This window comes from Mizuhopecten yessoensis, unplaced genomic scaffold (assembly GCF_002113885.1).
Source record: "Mizuhopecten yessoensis strain PY_sf001 unplaced genomic scaffold, ASM211388v2 scaffold10757, whole genome shotgun sequence".
In the NCBI taxonomy this organism is placed as follows: domain Eukaryota; kingdom Metazoa; phylum Mollusca; class Bivalvia; order Pectinida; family Pectinidae; genus Mizuhopecten; species Mizuhopecten yessoensis.
The window spans coordinates 23,095-44,347 of record NW_018408706.1 but is presented as its reverse complement, the minus strand read 5'-3'; the positions used below and the strand labels follow the sequence as shown (position 1 = coordinate 44,347).

Genomic DNA, 21,253 nt, shown 5'->3' with positions numbered 1-21,253 from the left:
ATTCTATTTCTTTCACATTAAGTACTGTACTAGTAAATATGTGAAATGACAAACTCACTTTGAAGGTTGGCTTTCATACACATCAGTATTAAGTTTAGATCAAAAGTTACCTCAAGGTGCATTTACTGTTAACATGACTCGATCAAACAGATTAGAGGAAAGAAGAGAAAAGATCGAACTGACAAAGAACTAATGAAGATGGTACAAAGGTGGGCGCCAAGATCCCTCTGGGATCTCTTGTTAGCTCATCTGATCGCAAAGGCCAAGAAAGGTTATGTCATTGTGCGGCGTCTGTTGTCCAACTGTCCGTCCGTCCGTTCGACAATTTTAAACAATTTATGAATGACTCATAGGCCTAAGTAATTATTTGGCCATATGGATGCTGGGAAGAAGGGCGATCATATTTGTTTAAATAAATGACAGTGTCATAACCATGTTTATCGGCATATGGCCCGCTAAACATCATCGGGGCGAAATACACTACGATTATCTTCATTTTGTTTGCCCGCTGACTATCACATTTAGTTATATCGAAATAACTATATAAGCCAAAGAATATCGTTATTTCGCCTCTAAGACCTTTAAAGGTTTTGATGATTATATTTCCGAATCAACCTAAAGTTTTGTTCCTCATGTATTGTCTCAGTATATCCATATTTTTAACAAGTTCAGTCCTTAAACGCTGGGTACATGTACGTACTACAGTTTTAATATATATTTGTTACATGTTTTTCGTTGTATATTATATTTGATTTGAAAAGATATATTATATAAAACTGTATTAACAGCGTTTAAGGGATGAACTTGTTAAAAAATATGGATATTTGGCGTCTTTCCGTCCCGCTAATTATCGTCTTACAAATAAGAAACAAACTTTACACACTAGAGAGGGGGAGATAACTCGATATGTTTCTGAAAGCTACATTATGATTACACACTGGGGCAGGTTTCGATCAATAGATAATAACAAGTTTTTTTGGTTTTTTTTTATATTGTATCGTTTAACAACAACCTACACGGTGAACAACCAGGCATGGACCAGATATAATAGTTATTTTAAAAATGTACGTAATGAAACGTTATGATGTAAATGTTATATACCACCACGGACTTAGATAACAATCTAATTCCGTGATACCACTAGCAATGATATATTAATGGCATTCGATATTTTTCCTCACACTATCGCAAAATAGTGTGATCTGTCTTATTTGTGAATAAAATGTAGTTATTGCATAAAATAAGTTATTATAACATGTTGTTGATATTGTGGGAATTAGTACGTCCAATGACATTCAAACGTGAGAAAGACTCAGATTTTGTTCGGAATGTCTCGGCGCTTTTCGAAAAACGGAAGTGACGTTCTCCATAGCAACAAAACTTGGTTACGGCATTATTTGGGATTGGGTGCATTGAGTAGATTTATTTAGTAAAGATTAGTGTTCAAACCGCAACAAATAATGGCTTGTAACGAGGAACAAGAGGTAAATATGGTTTGATAAGGTGTTTAATGGGAATTTTAAACGTTTATTGATCGTTCAATCTGAATTGTCATAATATATTTCGTGTTATTATTGTGCGACGACTGTGGTAACATTGGCACTGCCATTCATATATATACATGTTATTGAATGTCTATATTGCAAAAAAAAGTATTACCGAACTCTCGAATTTGATATGACAACCGTTTTGTTCCATTTAGGCCTATGGTATAAAACACGGCCAGGTTATTTTGAAGTAATAACAATTTTACCTTACTACCTTAGAACCCGGGCCCCGTCATGATCTATCCCATTGCAATATAAATAGTTCTGTTTGGTTTCCTATTGTTTAGATTGACACTGGACTGTATAAATGTTTCCCATTATTTAGATTGACACTGGACTGTACAAATAACCAAGAAAAAATTGAAAGAAATTAATTCGGATGCGTTGCATATTATACATTAAAGATACAAATGATAATATAACTTTATAAGTTTATAGTATATTTTCATGAAGTATACTGTTTTTTTCATTACTGACAGAATTGTCACTTTGATATTTCATTTTACTATTTTTAATCTTCAGAAGGTACAGAAAATGGGACCAGGTGGCGTACCCGAGGGATCTCAGACTGCTGCATTCTACAGAACAGACAACATCCCTACACGCTTTGATAACCCAGGTTTGTATGCTGCTTTTAGCCTTTTATTAAGAATTTGAAAATGAAATAATAAGAAATGGACACTTTCTTTTATTAGTGATAATTGGCAATCTATTCTTGCCACATTCCCATCCTTGCCACAGCACAACTATCTTTGTCAAATAGTAAAATAGGTATGCTGGTCAAAAAAAATGTGGTTAAAAACAGAATCACTTCTTCTGTAGTTGGCAAAGAAAGAAAATATCCATATGTGATTACGCTATACAACATGTGATGCCCTGGTGAAAATAGGTTGCAAACCAGTACTGTAGCTTAATGTACATATGGAAATTGTTTTTTGCATGAAAGCTACCAACAGTTAGTTATCAGACTAGTGGAATTGTAACCATTTAAAGGAATATTTTGAACTGCACTTAGGTAACATTTTCCTAAAGATATAACTTAAATGTATGTAAATGGTGGGTTGTCAGTTTGTGCTGGGTATAATAACAGGGATATACCTGGAGGGGGTCAGAGTGCCATTGATTCCTCAAAACTGAAATTGACCCCAGCATGTTCCAATTTTCTTTTAATTTTGCTTAGAATGACCACTTTTAATTTTGATATTGACTAAAATTGCTGAAAATGGCCTACTGCTATTAAATTCCAGGATTTCCCCTGTAATAATATTAAAACATGGGTCCTCTTCAAGTAAATAAGATCCTCCTGTATATACATGTAGTTTGAATTGGATTAATGAAAAGTAGCATTTTATCTATTTTCAATTTATATTTTTCAAAAGATACAGACAGGGATGGTTTTATTGTACATAATAAATGATGATTGTTATATATGCAAACAATGATTATCATGCAATCATTATCTCCCTTTACTTCAGACTGGTTCCAGGGATACGGAGGTAAAGATCAACACCCTATGTACAGGACTACCTCCTGTACTTACGGAGCCAAGCCACCCTCTGTTCACACCATGCCAACCTCATTTCACTGCAGATCACAAAAGTTCTCGGAGGTAAATACAAATATCTTGCACATCAAAAAACGTTTTTGACGGATACACGTGCATGTCTCTACATTTTGGAGAATCTGATCATTTTATCTGAACTTTGGGAGAATCTGATCATTTTATCTGAAATTTGGGAGAATCTGATCATTTTATCTGAACTTTGGGAGATTCTGATTAATTTATCTGAACTTTCGGAAAATCTGATCATTTTATCTGAACTTTGGAAGATTCTGATCATTTTATCTGAACTTTGGGAGAATATGATGATTTGATTTGAACTTTTAGGTGTTTTTTGTATATTTGAACTACTTTTAAAAATTTTACAATGATAAAATAAAGCGATCGAGGAAAATGTGCTCCTTAAAAAGACCCTTTTCAGAATTTTAAATATTTATAAAATTCATAATTCATATATAGAGACTTTGAGAAACCTAGAATGCAATTGTAGCAGTAATAGATCTTCACAAAGTCACATTAATTCCTTAAAATTTTGTTTCTCTGTTCCGATATTGATGGTTCATTGCCATGTCTACATATTTATCCTTTTTTACAGCATCTTGGCAAATGCGGAATGTACAGAAACCACTCCCTCAACACCAACTCGGACATCAGTCGTGTGTAGCCTTACCCGGCAACAAAATACGAATCACATGTAGATTGAACTGTATGGATTTTACACAACTTAACCACCTACTGGACGGAAACATACAATATTATAAAGAAACACAACCATTTGAAAGGAATTAAAAATTCAGACTTTTTATAAGTTGAAAGTATTTGTTAAGAAGTAGAGGTTAGATAAGGCTAAGGTCTAGGACACTTTACAAAACAACTCAATAGAATACCACTGATGTGTCGAGGTTTATAATTTGCCTTTGTTACTGTGAACATGAAATGTATGAAGAGTGTTAGGTTTGAATGAAGCTAGGTTCTCTTGCTCTGACTTTAAGCTGTATGATAGAAACACAATCTGGAGGCTCTAATGCCATTTGTTAAGGGTATGCAAAGCTACTACAGATCTTTCATGTAAATACCAATAGAAGTTTGAATAACAGACAATATGAAATATCTAGGAGTGGAGCACTTTACAGTCTTAAATCAGCAATTTAGAACTATGGTCAAAATGTCAGAAAGAATTTGTTATATTTGTGACACAAACACATTTAAGTATATATTTAATTCTTCTCATTTCTATTTGTACATAAAAAGCTCTATACAGTTTTGTTTTATAAAATGTCATGGCTTTTATCATGCAACCTATGAATAAATATATATGTGGAAAATATATTTCAACATGGTATAGTTATTAATATAATTACTCGAATTTCCAAGCAATTTTTCTGTATCCTACCTACATAAGGCAATAATTACTTCGCTGAGGTTGGGCACTTCTATATATGTATATTGGTAATAGTCCTGCATTTGGGTAGCAGGTACCGTTTTGAGCATGAATTTAGTACTGAATATGGAATAAAGTGCAATAAAAACACAAAGTTCTTATTAATTACTAGGAGCAAAAAGGATGTTATTCTTTCAACAAAATCCAATAGAAAACACAATAATCGACATGATGAAAAAGAATGATAAAGTACATTTGTACATTGTATGCACGCCATTTGCAAGAACATAAACAAATTTTAAGTTGGAATTGTCTTCTGATGCTGTTTGAACTCGTGAATTCATCATTTGTAGACAAAACGGTTCGCTTGACCATGGACTATCTTAGATAGATGGTCTAATTCCGTGGCTTGACCGTGTTTTAAGACTTCAACATTGTAAATATGACTGAACATTTCAAGATTTAAAGGTATTGATCCAATTTCGGTACCAATTTGATTTGGGCCGTTCTTTGCATTGCCTCTATAAGTAATGCAAGTAAAACACTTCAACAATTATGACTTTACTGTGGTGTAAACACAGCTACATTGTATAATGTTGAACACAATATTTCTTGCAATGAGCTAATATGTAATATAACATGACCATCAGAACAATGTGAACATGTTATGAAGTTGGACAGGTGACGGGTGTCACACCACCAACCTGCACCCAACGAAAAGGTTAAAACCTCACAAGCTTTAAAAGGTTCGACTGTCCTGCTGCTGTTGTTGCAGATTTTGATGTTACACAAATATTCATGTATAGACGACTGGTGAAAATTACTTGGACAGAAATAAAGTTCAACAATTTATTATGACAGAAAACAATTTTAAATATTTACAGACAAGTGGTGGCCAAAGTGGGTTTAAGCTCCTAACATTAAATATTTGTACTTAGCAAGATGTATACCACGTGGCATCCTCAATACAAACCTGATTAAAATCATCTGTTACATGGCTCTGTTAATTGCATAAAATTACAGGCATGCAGCTAGCTATATGATTGGCCTGGGATTAAAAAACAAGATGCCCAGAGGGTCTGTATTGCTCACCTGTTTCTTTTGTTACATTAAACTGACACATAGGTAGCTTCAGACCAAATTTGGTAACTAGAACAAGACATTTTAAAATCTCTTAAACGCTTCTTAAGATATTGTTGATTGAAATTTGAAATTTGAATTTTAAAGCTTTTACCAACATTGACCTTTGACTACTGACTACCACTTGGAAGTTGACACAGGTGGTCTACATAACATACCCAAGTATCATGACTCTTAGACCAAATGGTTCTTTAGATATTTTTGTTAGAAGTTTTAGCATACACTGTATTTGACTCCTGAGTTGACCTTGAACCTCATTACTGTAATAAGGAAAATCATTTGGACTGCTGGTCTTCATAACACTGAACATACCCAAGCATCATGACTCAAGTCCAAATGGTTCTCAGGATACTGTTGTTTGAAGTTTATAACATATCTGACCCCTGTGACCTTGAAAGAAGGTCAATGTCATTTTAATGAGGAAACTTTATAGCACTCCATCCCAGGTACCTACTGGCCAAATTGCATTACCCTGGACCGTATGGAACTTGAGAAGAAGATTGTTAAAGCTTTTAACCCACGTTGACCTTTAATCCCTGACTAGCACTTACAGTTGACCTTTAACTTTATTATTGTAATAAGGAAAAACATTTGAACTGCTGGTCTGCATAATATACCCCAGCATCATGACTTTAGACCAAACGGTTCATAGGTAATTGTTGTTTAAAATGTTAAACATTTTGACCCATGTGACCTTGAAAGTAAGTCAATGCCATTTCAATGAGGACACTTTATAGCACTCCATCCCAGGTACCTACTGGTCAAATATCATTACCCTGGGCCGTATGGAACTTGAGAAGAAGATTATTATTTTTTTTTACAATATATTGAGCTTTGACCCCGGCTAGCACTTCAATGTTGAACTTTGTCTCATTACCATAATAAAGAAAAAGATTTGGACTGCTGGTCTGCATTACATATCCAAGTATCATGATTCTTGTCCTTATGGTCATTGAACTATTGTTATTCGATTTTTTTAACATATTTGACCCGTGACCTTGAAAGTAGGTCAAGGTCATTTTAATGAGGAAGATTCATAGCACTCCATCCCATCTACCTACTGGTCAAATGCCGTGATCCAGAGGAGCAACACCCGACTTCAAAGCCAATGAATTTTACCGTTACGCAACTGACATATTCTTTTGATGTACATCAAATGATCAAGTTACTAGTTTTCTAGACTCGTCCCCCAAGGTGGTGCACGTGCACTGAGCCTTAAATTTATATGCCATGGGCGCAGCGAAAGTGACAGTAATTACCCCTGGTGTATTTTCAGCGTTACAGCGGCCCCGCTACCAACAATCAACTGCTCAAAACGAAGCTAAACCCGACATTTTACGTAGAAGTTGTTCGTTTATGAAATAAGGTTGGATCAAAGACATATAAAGGCAGTAGTATATTACACGTCTCTGGTCCTCGAAATCTGATGTTGTTTTCAGGCAAGCCTTGACAAAGCCTTACATGGTCTCCATGAAAATTTGCAGGTCTGCCATGCTTTATACCCGAAAATGATACATTTAAAAAACGAACAGGCCCCATGGCATCATATTACTAGGTCTGGCCTTATTTCATAAACGAACAACTCTGTTTGGATCACGATAAACGCGGAATGCGGCCAGCACAATGTGATTTGAACATCACCAAAACAATGATAACAAGAGATCGTAGCCATTAGAACAATATATAAAGTAGAGGCCATCTGAACAATTATACCGAAGACCATTTAAGCGCTTTGGACTTCAGAGACATCAGAATTAACCCGAATTAGTCTTTAGATATCATCTTTAAAACAGTTCAGTGTTTAGAGACCATATCAGAACAAAACAAACAGAAAAAACACAGGAGAAAGGCAAACGCGGCCCGGAATGTGATTGAACTTTTGACAATTTTTTTCTGGGTAGACTTTCACTGATGAACATATGTCTATTAGTCAATGTCAAGGGATCCTAAAATGTATACCAAAACAAGGGAAATAAAAACTGTATTTTAAAAAACTGGAGACCAATTAATTTATTGAATGTCGATTATAAAATTGCTGCTGCTTCTATTGCAAATAGAATTAAACCTTCTTTAACAGATATTATAAGTCAAAGTCAAGCAGGTTTTGTAAAAGGTCGATATATTGGTGAGTGTACAAGAATTATAAATGATATAACAAAATCTAATGACAATAACTTGCCTGGTATTTTATTAATGTTGGACTTCGAGAAAGATTTCGATTTCCTTGAGTGGCCATTCATAGAAAGAAGTCTATCTTTCTTTGGGTTTAGCAATTTGATCATAAACTGCTTCAAAAATGTATACTCCAATTTTACGTCAGCTGTCGAGAACAATGGCCACCTAACCATTTCTTTCAATGTAACCCGTGGTGTACGACAAGGGGACCCCCTTTCTCCGCATATTTTTTATTATATGTATTGAACCTGTGAGCTCTGCCCTAATATTAAAGGGATAATAATAAATAACACTGAGTATTTAATTAGTCAATATGCTGATGACTCAACACTTATATTGGATGATGACAAGCAATCATTAGAGAGGGGTCTGTGCTTGATCGACATCTTTGGAGGATGTTCCGGTTTAAAAACAAACTTTGAAAAAACCCAATCTGTATGGATTGGGACAAAAAGGGGTTGCGGTGAGGAAATTGAAACGAGACATAGAATAGCTTGGAACCACCATGGCAAATTTAAACGTTTAGGAATTTCCTATGATTTATCAAAAGACTGTTTTGAAGACAACTTTATAGAAAAGTTTCAATCAGTTGAAGCACTTCTCACTAACTGGTCATTTAGGAATCTTTCAATTATAGGTAAGGTAACCGTGATTAAAACTTTAGCCTTTCCAATCATAGTTCAAGTATTAACAGTCATTGCTTGTCCAGAGTCGAAGTTATTAACAAAATTTCAGTCTCTATTTTATAATTTTATCTGGAACAGCAAAGTTGACAAACTGAAAAGGATTTTTTTAACAGGCGATTATAAGGATGGAGGTCTAAAATGTCCAGATATTTTTTCTTACAGTAAAGCTTTAAAACGTATATGGATAAAAAAAACTGTCTGGATGTCAATAATCAATCAGATTGTAAAAAAAATATTAATAGATGATATAGAAAACTTTGGAGGGGATAAGTTTTGGACCTTAACAAAAACTGGACTATTTGAAGTCTCGCTTCACTCCGCTACTTGAAAAACCGACACAACTCAAATATTCAATTTGCCGCTAGCTCGCCGTGAGGACGTAGGCGATGGGCGTTTAATCAGACATTAAACAATAAGATAGCATATACATATATACCAAGCAATGGACATTTATAACATAAACACTTGCACGTCACAAACTTTTCAGTACTCTGCGAAAAATACAGAACCCCTATTGAAAAACGTACATGTCTCAGAGATTCCCCTTCATCGAGATCAACTCGCTCGCTCAGAAAAAACCGGAGATAACCTCCGGAAATCTGCGTCCAGAGGCGGGACAACTGTTATTTCCCTGCAGGATATCTCTCAAGGGTGACACCCGGAAACCAATGTCATACTCTGTACGTTATTTAAAAAGCAAAATATTTATATACCACAAATACAAGCATTAAAAACGCCTAAAAATAATAAAACCCCATAAACTCCCCGCATTTACTACATGCGACCTATAAACATATACAATGTACCCTGTGCTTACATCCCCATCCAAAGTTTGATGTGAACCGCGCGTCCCGAATAGGCGACTAGAAATGACCCTATATCCCGTGCTCACCTGTCTCGTGGACACGTGACAGCACTCGCCGCTCGTGCTCCAACTAGCAAACGAGTGCCGCACGAGACAAATAATCCCCGATATTACTCTGAACCGCGGGGATATTTGAGTATCAAAACACAGATATTTAGGTATCTCTTGGAAGGAAATTATACAGATATGGGGGTCTCTTACCGAGGACCTCTACGCAGCCCCTGAGCATATTCTCTCTCAGCCCTTATGGTTCAACTCTAACATAAAGATATATTTTTTTTTTATATATTTTTCAAACATTTATGTCACGAGGGTATTTTCTACATTAAGGACTTAGTAGCTCATGGTAATCTCTTGACATATAATCAGTTTGTAGAAAAATCATATCAAATCACTTTGAACTTTATGAATTACAATAGCCTTATTCCGTCTTTGCGTATTGCAGAGTTATCTTCTCTTGGGAGCAGGTATTGATTGTTACGTCATTGGTTTGTGCGAGAAAATTACGTCGTTTTCTCAAAAATTGATGACGTTACTCTCACAAACAAGTGACGTAACAACCAATACCTGCTCCCAAGAGAAGAAAACTCTGCAATACGCAAAGACGGAATTAGAGGCTGGAAGAGAGTAATTCACTTATATGGGGAAAACATTGAAACAATTATACATGAAAATCTGAAAAAGCTCAGAAATAGCGAAAAACCTCGGTTTTTCTACAGGAAAATTGTGTCTACATTAATAGCAAATCCAGTGAAGTCCCAGAAAGGTGGCATGTTCTATTAGACATTTCTCTAAATAATAATAAATGGAAGCAGGTATATTCTTTACCATTTATTGAGACAAAAGATTCAAAATTGCAAAGTCTGCAATATAGAATCATTCACAGATTTTTTTTTCTCCAACTCTATGTTGTTAAAACGAAAGCTGCTAGAGAGCGGTGAATGCAGTTTCTGTAGTGGGGCATCAGAAACAATATACCACCTTTTCTGTGACTGTGTACATAGCCAGTCATTGTGGATATGTCTGATCAACTCAGTCTTTTTTAAAATCAGTATGATGTTGTTATAGAAAAAAACTGACTTTTTCCTATTTGGGGTTATTGAAGATGTGAAACAGTACAAACAATTACCTGAGTGGGAAACTTGTAAAAAAATTATGAGGAACCATATAGAAATTTAGATCTGTATTCAGTTTACAAACTGACCCCGAATGCAGCAAGAAAGACCAGGCAGAAATGGGAAAGTGTCAAGTAAATCCTTGAATATTTTTTTTATTTGAACCAACTTCTGAACACATATAACTCAAGTATAAAGTACATAAACATGCATATTTTGTGTAATAACTATTACTTATGGCAGGGATGTGTAATCCCTGCTTATGGACAATACTGCAAGTATGTGTAATGTTGATGTATGTGAAATATGCAAAATGTATATGAAAATGACTGTTTCAAATGATTGATACAGGAAAAAATTAAATAAAAAAATAACAAAAATGTTTTGCTGCCCATATGCTGCTAGTATTTCCAAAGCACAGATCAAATCTCCGAGAAATCTGTCGACATTTCATTAACGTAGCCCTCTGGCACAGACACCAAACTAAGACATTTTGACAGAAAACGTTACTAGTGCAGGCAAATTCGCCATGCACCCAAACTCGCCAACCGGTGACGAAAATGCCATATGACGTCATGATCATAATACATAAAATGTGACGTACAAGTCACCATAGTCTTCAACACAGTTAAAGCCTTCAAACATTTTGACAATAAGAGGCATAAGAAGGGAAAAGTTATTTTATTATTCACAACAGTTATGAAATATCTTGTAACGCAACGATTCTTAAAAATTTGGTCTGTGCTCGGGATGGGGATAAACACCCGAGACAGAGCGTCCCTGGTTGTTGTCATAGTAGAGTGCATTTTTTTGTCGGGTCGGATTTTATGCTATATCGATTTGGCGCTTGCAGAGGTAGAGGGTTACCGAAAGGAATTCGAAGTAAACATTGGGCAATATTATATCCTTCTTTGTCAATCTACAACACTTATAATTATTGAAATCACTGACTGCCACTAACCCATCTTTTAGACGTTTTTAAAAGTTATGGATTCTTAGAGAACAGGTATGAAAATATTCGTTATGACAAAGTAGTATGCATGTGATTGAGTCGTCACAGCACAGGGACTTGACAGAACTGTGGCATCCAGTGGGTTCCGGGTTGTTTCGCCCTAGCTAGGTTGTTTCGCCCTAAAACATTTTTTTTTTAGGGCGAAACATTGTTTGATATTTTCTTTGAATTCTAGTAGTTTTAAGTCACAAATTAAGTCTTCTTTATCTTCCATTAAATTCAAATAAATTTTATAAAAAGGAATGTGTTTCTTTTGATTTCTCAACACTCACACAGTTGCGTATTTTTCTACATAAAGTATATCTAACAACAATAATAGAAAGTTATCAATAAGTTTAGTTGATATATTTACATATCAATTATTATATATTAGCGTATTTTTTTATTTATTTTTTGGGCGAAACAACCTCGGGTGAACAGGATTAAGGGCGAAACAACCCTTAACTTGCGCCAACATGATTTAGGGCGAAACAACCAGGGCTACATTCGCGTATCCCAGTTGAAACGGTACGTGTGGCCCGGAAATTTTCCACGATAAACGAACGTACTTGGACCGCACAGCTAAAAATGCACAGTTTCGGAGAATAAAAAAATGTATCGAGAATATTATGCCCTTCTTTAACGCGTCCACTGAATTACATCACGTATCTTATAAACTACATGTGTCTTTACATTGTTTAAGAAAGAAATAATGCAAATTGGCAATAGTCAGCATATTTTAGTTTCGGTCAGGTACGTCACCCTCCGAAAATACATTGGTTTTAAGGGGCGCGGGTGATATTGCCATGAGACAGTGAAAAATATCACATGCGCAAAAAATGTGCGTGCACCGCTTCGTTTCCCCACCGTGATGGTCACAAGAACGTTTGACGGCAACAGCCAATTTCATCAGGCGCCGGTGCGATAGCGATTGTAAACAGCAGACTATCAACAAACAAGATGTCATTATCGAGGTTTGCTGCCGTTTCTGAGCTACATTGACGTTTGGTGTAACAAAATAGATATTACATTCATTAGCAGGTGACAGTGAATTTTGTCAATGGTTTTCTCGGGTTGACAATATTCTCTGTCACCTGCTAATGAATGTAATATTTATATACTGTTAATTAATTGCATGTGATACCGTCAAGATTGCAAAAAAAAGAAAAAAAAGGAAAATGGGCGCTGTACTCAACCACGTGGGAGTCACATAATTTAGTTAAGCAGTCGAAGAAAATTGCTGTGCAGATAAAAAAGTTCCAATTCTTGTTAGTGGTATGGGGATCCATCATAATTATAACCACCCCCTTGAGATATGGTAGGTTCACCCAAAATAGCAACCCCTGATAATGAAGTTAATATATAGTCAATAATAAGGTGTAGGCCTGATGTTTTTTGGGTTTGTGGCATTGTTTAGAACTATTACAACAATAAAAAAAAAATGAAAGGAAGCTAGGCTAATCGACCCTACAAATATTTTATTAATCACAAAATATATCAAACACATTTAATAAAGTGTTTTTAAATTGAAATTGTATGGATATAAGTAATTTTCTACAAGCTTAAAGCAATCAGGACATATATTTTAATACAAAAAGAGCGAATAATTTAACAAAATATATACAATGGCCTTATTATCAATCTATTTTACACTATACAATCATTTTGATCCTTATAAGAGTTATCTTCCTTGAAGGAATCGGAATGTTTTGCAGGGGGTTACACAATTACAGTTATCTCCCTTTACATATATCAAAAACGAAAAAAAAATACCAACATTTAAAAACAATTTATTGGTCGATATGTAAACATGGGCCTCCATTCCACACCCGGCTAATTCATGGTGATACATGTCTGTTTTTTTGTCAGGTACATGTAACAAGAAGCTATCTCATGGTATGCTGTTCTCATATGTACCCACACATGTGTTTTCATAGTGATCTTGATATTTAACAAAGCACTATTTTCACAGTTACTGCACTACTTTTGTAAGAATGATTTACTCGACAAAGCGTGACTCGCTCAACAGCAATAATGGTAATGACCTCAAGCTTGTGAATTAATTAAATTAGTTCATGCGCTTCATATATGACCCTCTTGAAGTTGTATGTTCTCATGTCAGTGTGTTCCTGTGAGTCAATATGTGTCTTTGTATCGGAATCTTCATGTTCAAAGTTCAAAGTTTGTGTGATTACACATTTCTCAAAGAAATCTCAATATCAGGTGTCGACATATCATCGTCACGCATGTGTTCTATTGTTTACCCAGTGTTACTATAATTTACACTACCGCATTGACATGTCCGATACGCAATATAGAAATAACGACACAAAAGTACGACAAGAGAAACATATGTATTACGAAGGGCGGGAAGTCCTTAATACCTTATTACTGACTACTTTAACCACCAGCTCGTTTTGTACCATTTTTATATCTAATGTACAAGTTCAGTATACTTCAATTTATAACTTCAATTAAAGATGATAGGTTTTCTGACTATATACTCCTTCAAAAATGCAAAAAATAAATGTTTTCTCAACATGTGTATTTCTTTTCAGATTTAATGATATCATTGGACCTAACCTACACCACAATGACGGAAAAGGGAGAGATGCTGAGGAAACATTGTCTCTGTTTTATTGCTACCACCCTAGCATGTATTCCATTGACAGGTGGAGCTCCTGGTGAGTTAGATGTAAAATACTCTGTATGTTTAAACAAAATGTTCTCTGTATAATACAGTCAACTTGTGGTCAATGTACAATTTATTATCATGGCTCCTTTTAAACTGTATTGCTAGAAATTCTATGAGTCCTTTCAAAATGCGATGAGTAAAGGACTCAGGACTGATCCTCAGAAAAAATAGGGTAGATAGCTAGGTATACTAGGTAGGCAGTTTGTTTTTATTTTGGAGAATATCTTTACTTTGCTTATACTGAGTGGGAGTTCTAACTGTAACAACTTGCATATCGATAAATGTCAATAAAAACTTAAGGCTAGGCACAGTTTAAAATAATTAACTTTTGTCAATTCTTTGTTAGTTCTTGATCAGGACCTAGTTACTACAATCTTCAACAAATTGAGTTTGTTTAAACTTAAGGGTATAATATGCTACCTCACTGTGACATGTAACTCAATCCCAAAAGAGTTTTACTTTAAGAATGTAATGTAGGAATGATAATTTGGATTGAGTTAATTAGCTGATGACACCTTAAATAAGGTATACAAAAATGTTTTTATACCACTTGGGTAATTCTCAGTTAGGTGTGGTAAACCATTCAGCACAAAATTTTAGTAAATATTTTTGGTGTTTTTGATGCTTAAATTTAAAGTTTTGATGAGAATATATTGCCATGATTGTTTAAATATCCAAGTCAGTAATACAGGCCCTCTTGGCCTTTTGTTGATTTTGCGCTTTTTCACCAGTGGAAAGATTGTTGAAGGATCATTAAGTGTAAATCTATTTGTATGTATAAACATGAAAAAAACAAACTTTTCCGCCTTTGTAAATGAGATAAAGATAACTAAGATGTAAAATATATTACTTCAGTTTTTAGGTCACCTGTACTGCTCAGGTGATCTATTGCAATTGCCTGTCTGGCATCAATATGAGTAGTGCATAGAAAACAATCAAATTTTCAAATTTTCTTCAGAAACTGTTTCTCACGTTTTGAAGAATCTTTTGGGTATTCATCAGCCTGTGTTCAAGTGGGGATCAGAAGCAGCTGACGCTTCACGGGGTTGAGGTACAGGGCCCTAAGGTGTCATAGAGAGCCAAACTCCAAATGATTTCTCCTCTGAGACTAACCACTGAATCATACCATAAATCTTTAATCAAGAAGAGGCTGATCATACCATAAATCTTTACTCAAGAAGAGGCTGACCCTCAGGGGGCTGAGGGATAGGGTTGTAAAGGGTCACAGAGTACATAGTCTTCAAACAACATCTCCTCTGAAAGTAACGTTTTAGGATTTAGCCAGAGTTTCTTAAAAATCATCATAAGGTGATGAAGATCGGAATCTATTCTCAAGACGGGGTCGAACATTTCCCCTCACCCTCAGGGGCTTGGGGACATGGCCGTATTATCAGAAGTCACTAACTGACTTAGTGCAACATCTTCAAATGACATTAGCTTCTCTGAACGTTGCTGGTGCATTAATTTAGACCAACATTAAGACAAAGTTTCAAAACACACTCATGCATTATTCAATTTATCTGAAATCTTGTTGAGAATTATTGGACTGTCAAGATTTTTGAAGGGTCATCAAGTGTAAAGCTATTTGTAACATGTATAAACATGAAAAAACTTATCTTTTCTGCCTTTGTTTATGAGATGAGATAAAGTTAAACTATGATGTAAAATATGGTGGGGATCAGAATCAATGCAATTAAGAAACAGCTGGCTCTTCATGGGGTTAAGGTACAGGGCAAATTAAGACAAAGTTTCAAAACACACTCATGCATTATTCAATTTATCTGAAATCTTGTTGAGAATTATTGGACTGCAACTCTGAACGGAACATATCACATAGGATTCTCAAAATTCCAGGGTTGCGTTCTTTTATGTTCTCTGCACCCCTAAAACATGTCATGATAAAATCAAAGGCACACGGTTAGTTATCTAATTTGTTTCCGATATAAAAAAAAAATGGCCATTCACCAAGCTGATGTGTCTTCCTTTAAGATTAAAGAAGAAAACAACTACTTCAAGTCGGTCAATTTTACTGTGTAATGCTTTTGATTTTACCATCATTTGCATCAAAGGATCAAACTTGTTTCCTTGTGTCATCGATACAAGATAGCCTTGGATTTTGTCATGACATGAGCTCAGGGATTGTCACATAGTAATCTGTAACATTCTTGCGCCATTTCTGGCTGTATTCTGTAGAGACAGACAGGCAACGTTAGCCACTGTCAGGCCTATAAAAGCTAAAATAAGAGTGTTTATAAATACAAGCATGTTACTAGAGCTATGTTAGGGGGATTGGAAACTTGCTCTTTCTTCCAACAACTTGTTATCATGTCGCGTATGAGATAACTACCTTGGTTCAAGCTGAGATGAAGCTAGCAACCGCCAGCAATGGCTTCATTATCACACAGCTGAACATGAGAAGTGGTGTGAAAACTATCACTGTAATAAACTTCCTCTTTTGTCTTTCGTTTGTATTGTTGCTAAAAGCAGTGTTTAATTTATCACAGGGACCTGAGAGTTTGTTACAGTTGGTTATATGTTTAGACCAATCCTTGGTAATGTTTGACCTGTTAAATGCTAAGATTAACACTTGTTAATTAATGCCAAATATGATGGTATACTACGCTGTTGTGACATATACAGCTGCTGTAACAAATATGCAGTTCCATGTGCACCTGTCACTCGCCATGTGTGAACAGATGAGAAGACTAAATTCAGAAACAGTAATTATACATAGGATTACTGTCACCTTCTAGCCTTGTGCTTAAGGGAACCTGTAGGTACCTGGGATGGAGTGCTATAAAGTTTCCTCATTAAAATTACCTTGACCTAGTTTCAAGGTCACACTGGGTCAAATATGTGAAAAGTTTCAAACAACAACATCCTAAGAACCATTTGGATTAGAGTCATGATACTTCGGTATGTTATCTAGACTAGCTGTGTGAATCTTTTTCTTTATTACAGTAATCAGGTCACAGGTCAACTTAAAGTGCTAGTTAGGGGGTCAAAGGTCAAGGCGGGTTAAATGCTTTAAAATCATAATTTCAAAATTTAAACAAAAATATCTTGAGAAGCGTTTAAGAGATGTTAAAATGTCTTGTGTTCTAGTTACCAGATTTGGTCTAAAGTTACCTATATGTCAGTGTCATGTAACAAAAGAAACAGGTGAGCGATACAGGCCCTCAGGGTCTCTTGTTTAGAATTCTTTTTTAGACGAAAACGAATCTGACAGCCAGATTTAGCATTTTCCATAATTGCAAACAGAGTTTGTGCAGAAAAAATAATCTCATCTTCCTAACATATTGGGTTAACATATTGTAAAAGGTTTTAATTACATCATGTTGCCTCTTCCGCATTGCTGCATCAAAGATTTCCAAATTTGTGACGTCACCTCATTTTTGAGCCATTGTGACGTCACATCACATGAAATGGGGTGTAAAATTATTAGAATCTATCATCCCATAGGGGGAAGATTTTTAAGTTTCCAAACACGAGGCTTTGCCAAATGTTTGGCAACTTAAGAATCTTTCCCCTAGGGTTGAGATTCTCCTATCTCACCCACAAGGGGGTGAATGATTCTTTTTCTCTTACCTTTTTCACCCATCGTATATCATATACATAATGTGATGTTAATGTCAAAGGCTAAATTCAGGGTTGACTTGACGTTGATGGATTGTTGACGTGACGTCATTGCATTGTTGAAGTGATGTCATACCATTGTAATGAATAGGGGAATCTCCCGTCTCAACCCTAGGGTGAGACAAGGAAATTACACACTGGTAAAAGTGAGGATACACTGGTTCAATCCACCGATGGAAGCATGCAATGCCAGTTTTCTCTTTCCTGTTACAATATTTCATCTAATTGATCTTATCTATAGTATCACAGGAATTGATGTCTCAATCTATTGTCATTTCTTTGTTATTTGCCAAGTGCTTTTAACAGCAGGCAGTTTTTATGATAAAAATATGAAATATCACTCGGTTATCAACCACCTTATTCATGAAATAATGAAATGATCTTTAAGAATCATTAGCACTAGAAAGCGGGGTAATTTTCACCCATAGCAAGTGCTAATCTTTATGGCAGCTAGATAATTATAATGATGGACTTGTGTTATTTTGTTTCGAAAATGAGCTTCACTTTTCACCATTCAAATAGAGCGACAACGGGGAGTTCAGTGGATGCTAAATTGATACTATCGTACAGGAGTGAACGAAATCAAGCTTATACCAGGTAGCTACAGCTATCAATTGGGACCTTTGATGATTTCATACAGTTTAATGGAAAAAAATAAAGGTTGATTCAGCAGTATATCGTTCTCATTGGGCGAAGTTTCCGATTCCACAAGTGATTTAAAAATAAATTCCATGCAGTGTAATCTTTTGATGTACTGTAAATTAAGCCAGTGTCTAAGCTAATGTCCAGAAAACAGTATTCCCCAGTACGGCGTTGTCACTTAATAGCCCTACCTAATGCAGATGGCATTCATATAGGATGTGAATGTCATATCAACACAGTTCAGTGCTGAACAGGATGAATTTTGTCGACATGATCATGGTCTTTGACTTATAATTAGTTCTGTAGTGTTTTACCAATTGCTTTAATATTAATCTGGCTTTTGAGCGTTGTATCTTGGCTCTGCCTCCATAACTGGTGAAGTCGTGTTTATACAATGTACTTAATATTACCCAATTTTCTAGTATTGAAGAACACATCTATAATGCTTTTACTGAAAATGTGTTGTAATGACTTAACTTTGTGTTATGTGTTTTAGTGAGAGACTCCTCTGTGTGTTGTAATGACTTCACTTTGTGTTATGTGTTTTAGTGAGAGACTCCTCTGTGTGTTGTAATGTCTTCACTTTGTGTTATATGTTTTAGTGAGAGACTCCACTGTGTGTTGTAATGACTTCACTTTGTGTTATGTGTTTTAGTGAGTGACTCCATCGTGTGTTGTAATGACTTAACTTTGTGTTATGTGTTTTAGCGAGAGACTCCTCTGTGTGTTGTAATGACTTCACTTTGTGTTATGTGTTTTAGTGAGCGACTCCACCGTGTGTTGTAATGACTAAACTTTGTGTTATGTGTTTTAGTGAGCGACTCCACCGTGTGTTGTAATGACTAAACTTTGTGTTATGTGTTTTAGTGAGCGACTCCACCGTGTGCTGTAATGACTTAACTTTGTGTTATGTGTTTTAGTGAGCGACTCCACCGTGTGTTTAATGACTTCACTTTGTGTTATGTGTTTTAGTGAGTGACTCCATCGTGTGTTGTAATGACTTAACTTTGTGTTATGTGTTTTAGTGAGAGACTCCTCTGTGTGTTGTAATGTCTTCACTTTGTGTTATATGTTTTAGTGAGAGACTCCACTATGTGTTGTAATGACTTCACTTTGTGTTATATGTTTTAGTGAGAGACTCCACTGTGTGTTGTAATGACTTCACTTTGTGTTACGTGTTTTAGTGAGCAACTCCACCGTGTGCTGTAATGACTTAACTTTGTGTTATGTGTTTTAGTGAGAGATTCCTCTGTGTGTTGTAATGACTTCACTTTGTGTTATGTGTTTTAGTGAGTGACTCCACCGTGTGTTGTAATGACTTCACTTTTTGTTATGTGTTTTAGTGAGTGAATCCACCGTGTGTTTAATGACTTCACTTTGTGTTATGTGTTTTAGAGAGCGACTCCACCGTGTGTTTAATGACTTTAGTTTGTGTTATGTGTTTTAGTGAGTGACTCCACCTTGTGTTGTAATGACTAAACTTTGTGTTTTGTGTTTTAGTGAGTGACTACACCGTGTGTTGTAATGACTTCACTTTTTGTTATGTGTTTTAGTGAGAGAATCCACCGGGTGTTTAATGACTTAACTTTGTGTTATGCGTTTTAGTGAGCGACTCCACCGTGTGTTGTAATGACTTCACTTTTTGTTATGTGTTTTAGTGAGCGACTCCACCGTGGGTTGTAATGACTTCACTTTGTGTTATATGTTTTAGTGAGTGACTCCACCGTGTGTTTAATGACTTTAGTTTGTGTTATGTGTTTTAGTGAGTGACTCCACCTGTGTGTTGTAATGACTTCACTTTGTGTTATATGTTTTAGTGAGAGACTCCACTATGTGTTGTAATGACTTCACTTTGTGTTATATGTTTTAGTGAGTGACTCCACCGTGTGTTTAATGACTTAACTTTGTGTTATGCGTTTTAGTGAGCGACTCCACCGTGTGTTTAATGACTTAATTTTGTGTTATGTGTTTTAGTGAGTGACTCCACCGTGTGTTTAATGACTTTATTTTGTGTTATGTGTTTTAGTGAGCGACCCCACCGTGTGTTGTAATGACTTCTCTTTGTGTTATGTGTTTTAGTGAGTGACTCCACCGTGTGTTTAATGACTTTATTTTGTGTTATGTGTTTTAGTGAGTGACTCCACCTTGTGTTGTAATGACTAAACTTTGTGTTTTGTGTTTTAGTGAGTGACTCCTCCGTGTGTTGTAATGACTTCACTTTTTGTTATGTGTTTTAGTGAGAGAATCCACCGTGTGTTTAATGACTTAACTTTGTGTTATGCGTTTAAGTGATTGAATCCACCGTGTGTTTAATGACTCAACTTTGTGTTATGTGTTTTAGTGAGCAACTCCACCGTGTGTTGTAATGACTTCCCTTTGTGTTATGTGTTTTAGTGAGCAACTACACCGTGTGTTGTAATGACTTCACTTTGGGTTATATGTTTTAGTGAGAGACTCCACTATGTGTTGTAATGACTTCACTTTGTGTTATATGTTTTAGTGAGAGACTCCACTATGTGTTGTAATGACTTCACTTTGTGTTCCGTGTTTTAGTGAGCAACTCCACCGTGTGTTGTAATGACTTCCCTTTGTGTTATGTGTTTTAGTGAGCGACCCCACCGTGTGTTGTAATGACTTCTCTTTGTGTTATGTGTTTTAGTGAGTGACTCCACCTGTGTGTTGTAATGACTTCACTTTGGGTTATATGTTTTAGTGAGAGACTCCACTATGTGTTGTAATGACTTCACTTTGTGTTATATGTTTTAGTGAGTGACTCCACCGTGTGTTGTAATGACTTAACTTTGTGTTATGTGTTTAAG

The 21,253-nt window shown here is 35.6% G+C and overlaps 2 protein-coding genes across 2 annotated transcripts in view; both read left to right on the top strand.

Annotated features, from left to right (window-relative positions):
* Window positions 1-1,352: 1,352 nt before the first annotated feature.
* On the top strand, window positions 1,353-4,437 carry LOC110462182 (UPF0691 protein C9orf116 homolog). Its single transcript, XM_021516022.1, has 4 exons — window positions 1,353-1,484; window positions 2,070-2,166; window positions 3,023-3,156; window positions 3,704-4,437. The coding sequence occupies exons 1-4, from the start codon at window positions 1,461-1,463 to the stop codon at window positions 3,770-3,772; spliced, it is 324 nt and encodes a 107-aa protein (XP_021371697.1). The 5' UTR covers window positions 1,353-1,460; the 3' UTR covers window positions 3,773-4,437.
* Window positions 4,438-11,332: 6,895 nt separating this feature from the next.
* Window positions 11,333-21,253, top strand: part of LOC110462180 — a 14,055-nt gene continuing 4,134 nt past the window's right edge. The window contains exons 1-2 of the mRNA XM_021516019.1: window positions 11,333-11,476; window positions 14,020-14,145. Of these exons, the coding sequence (XP_021371694.1) occupies window positions 14,025-14,145 (121 nt within the window). The 5' untranslated portion in view covers window positions 11,333-11,476; window positions 14,020-14,024. The remainder of the gene's footprint in view (window positions 11,477-14,019; window positions 14,146-21,253) is intronic.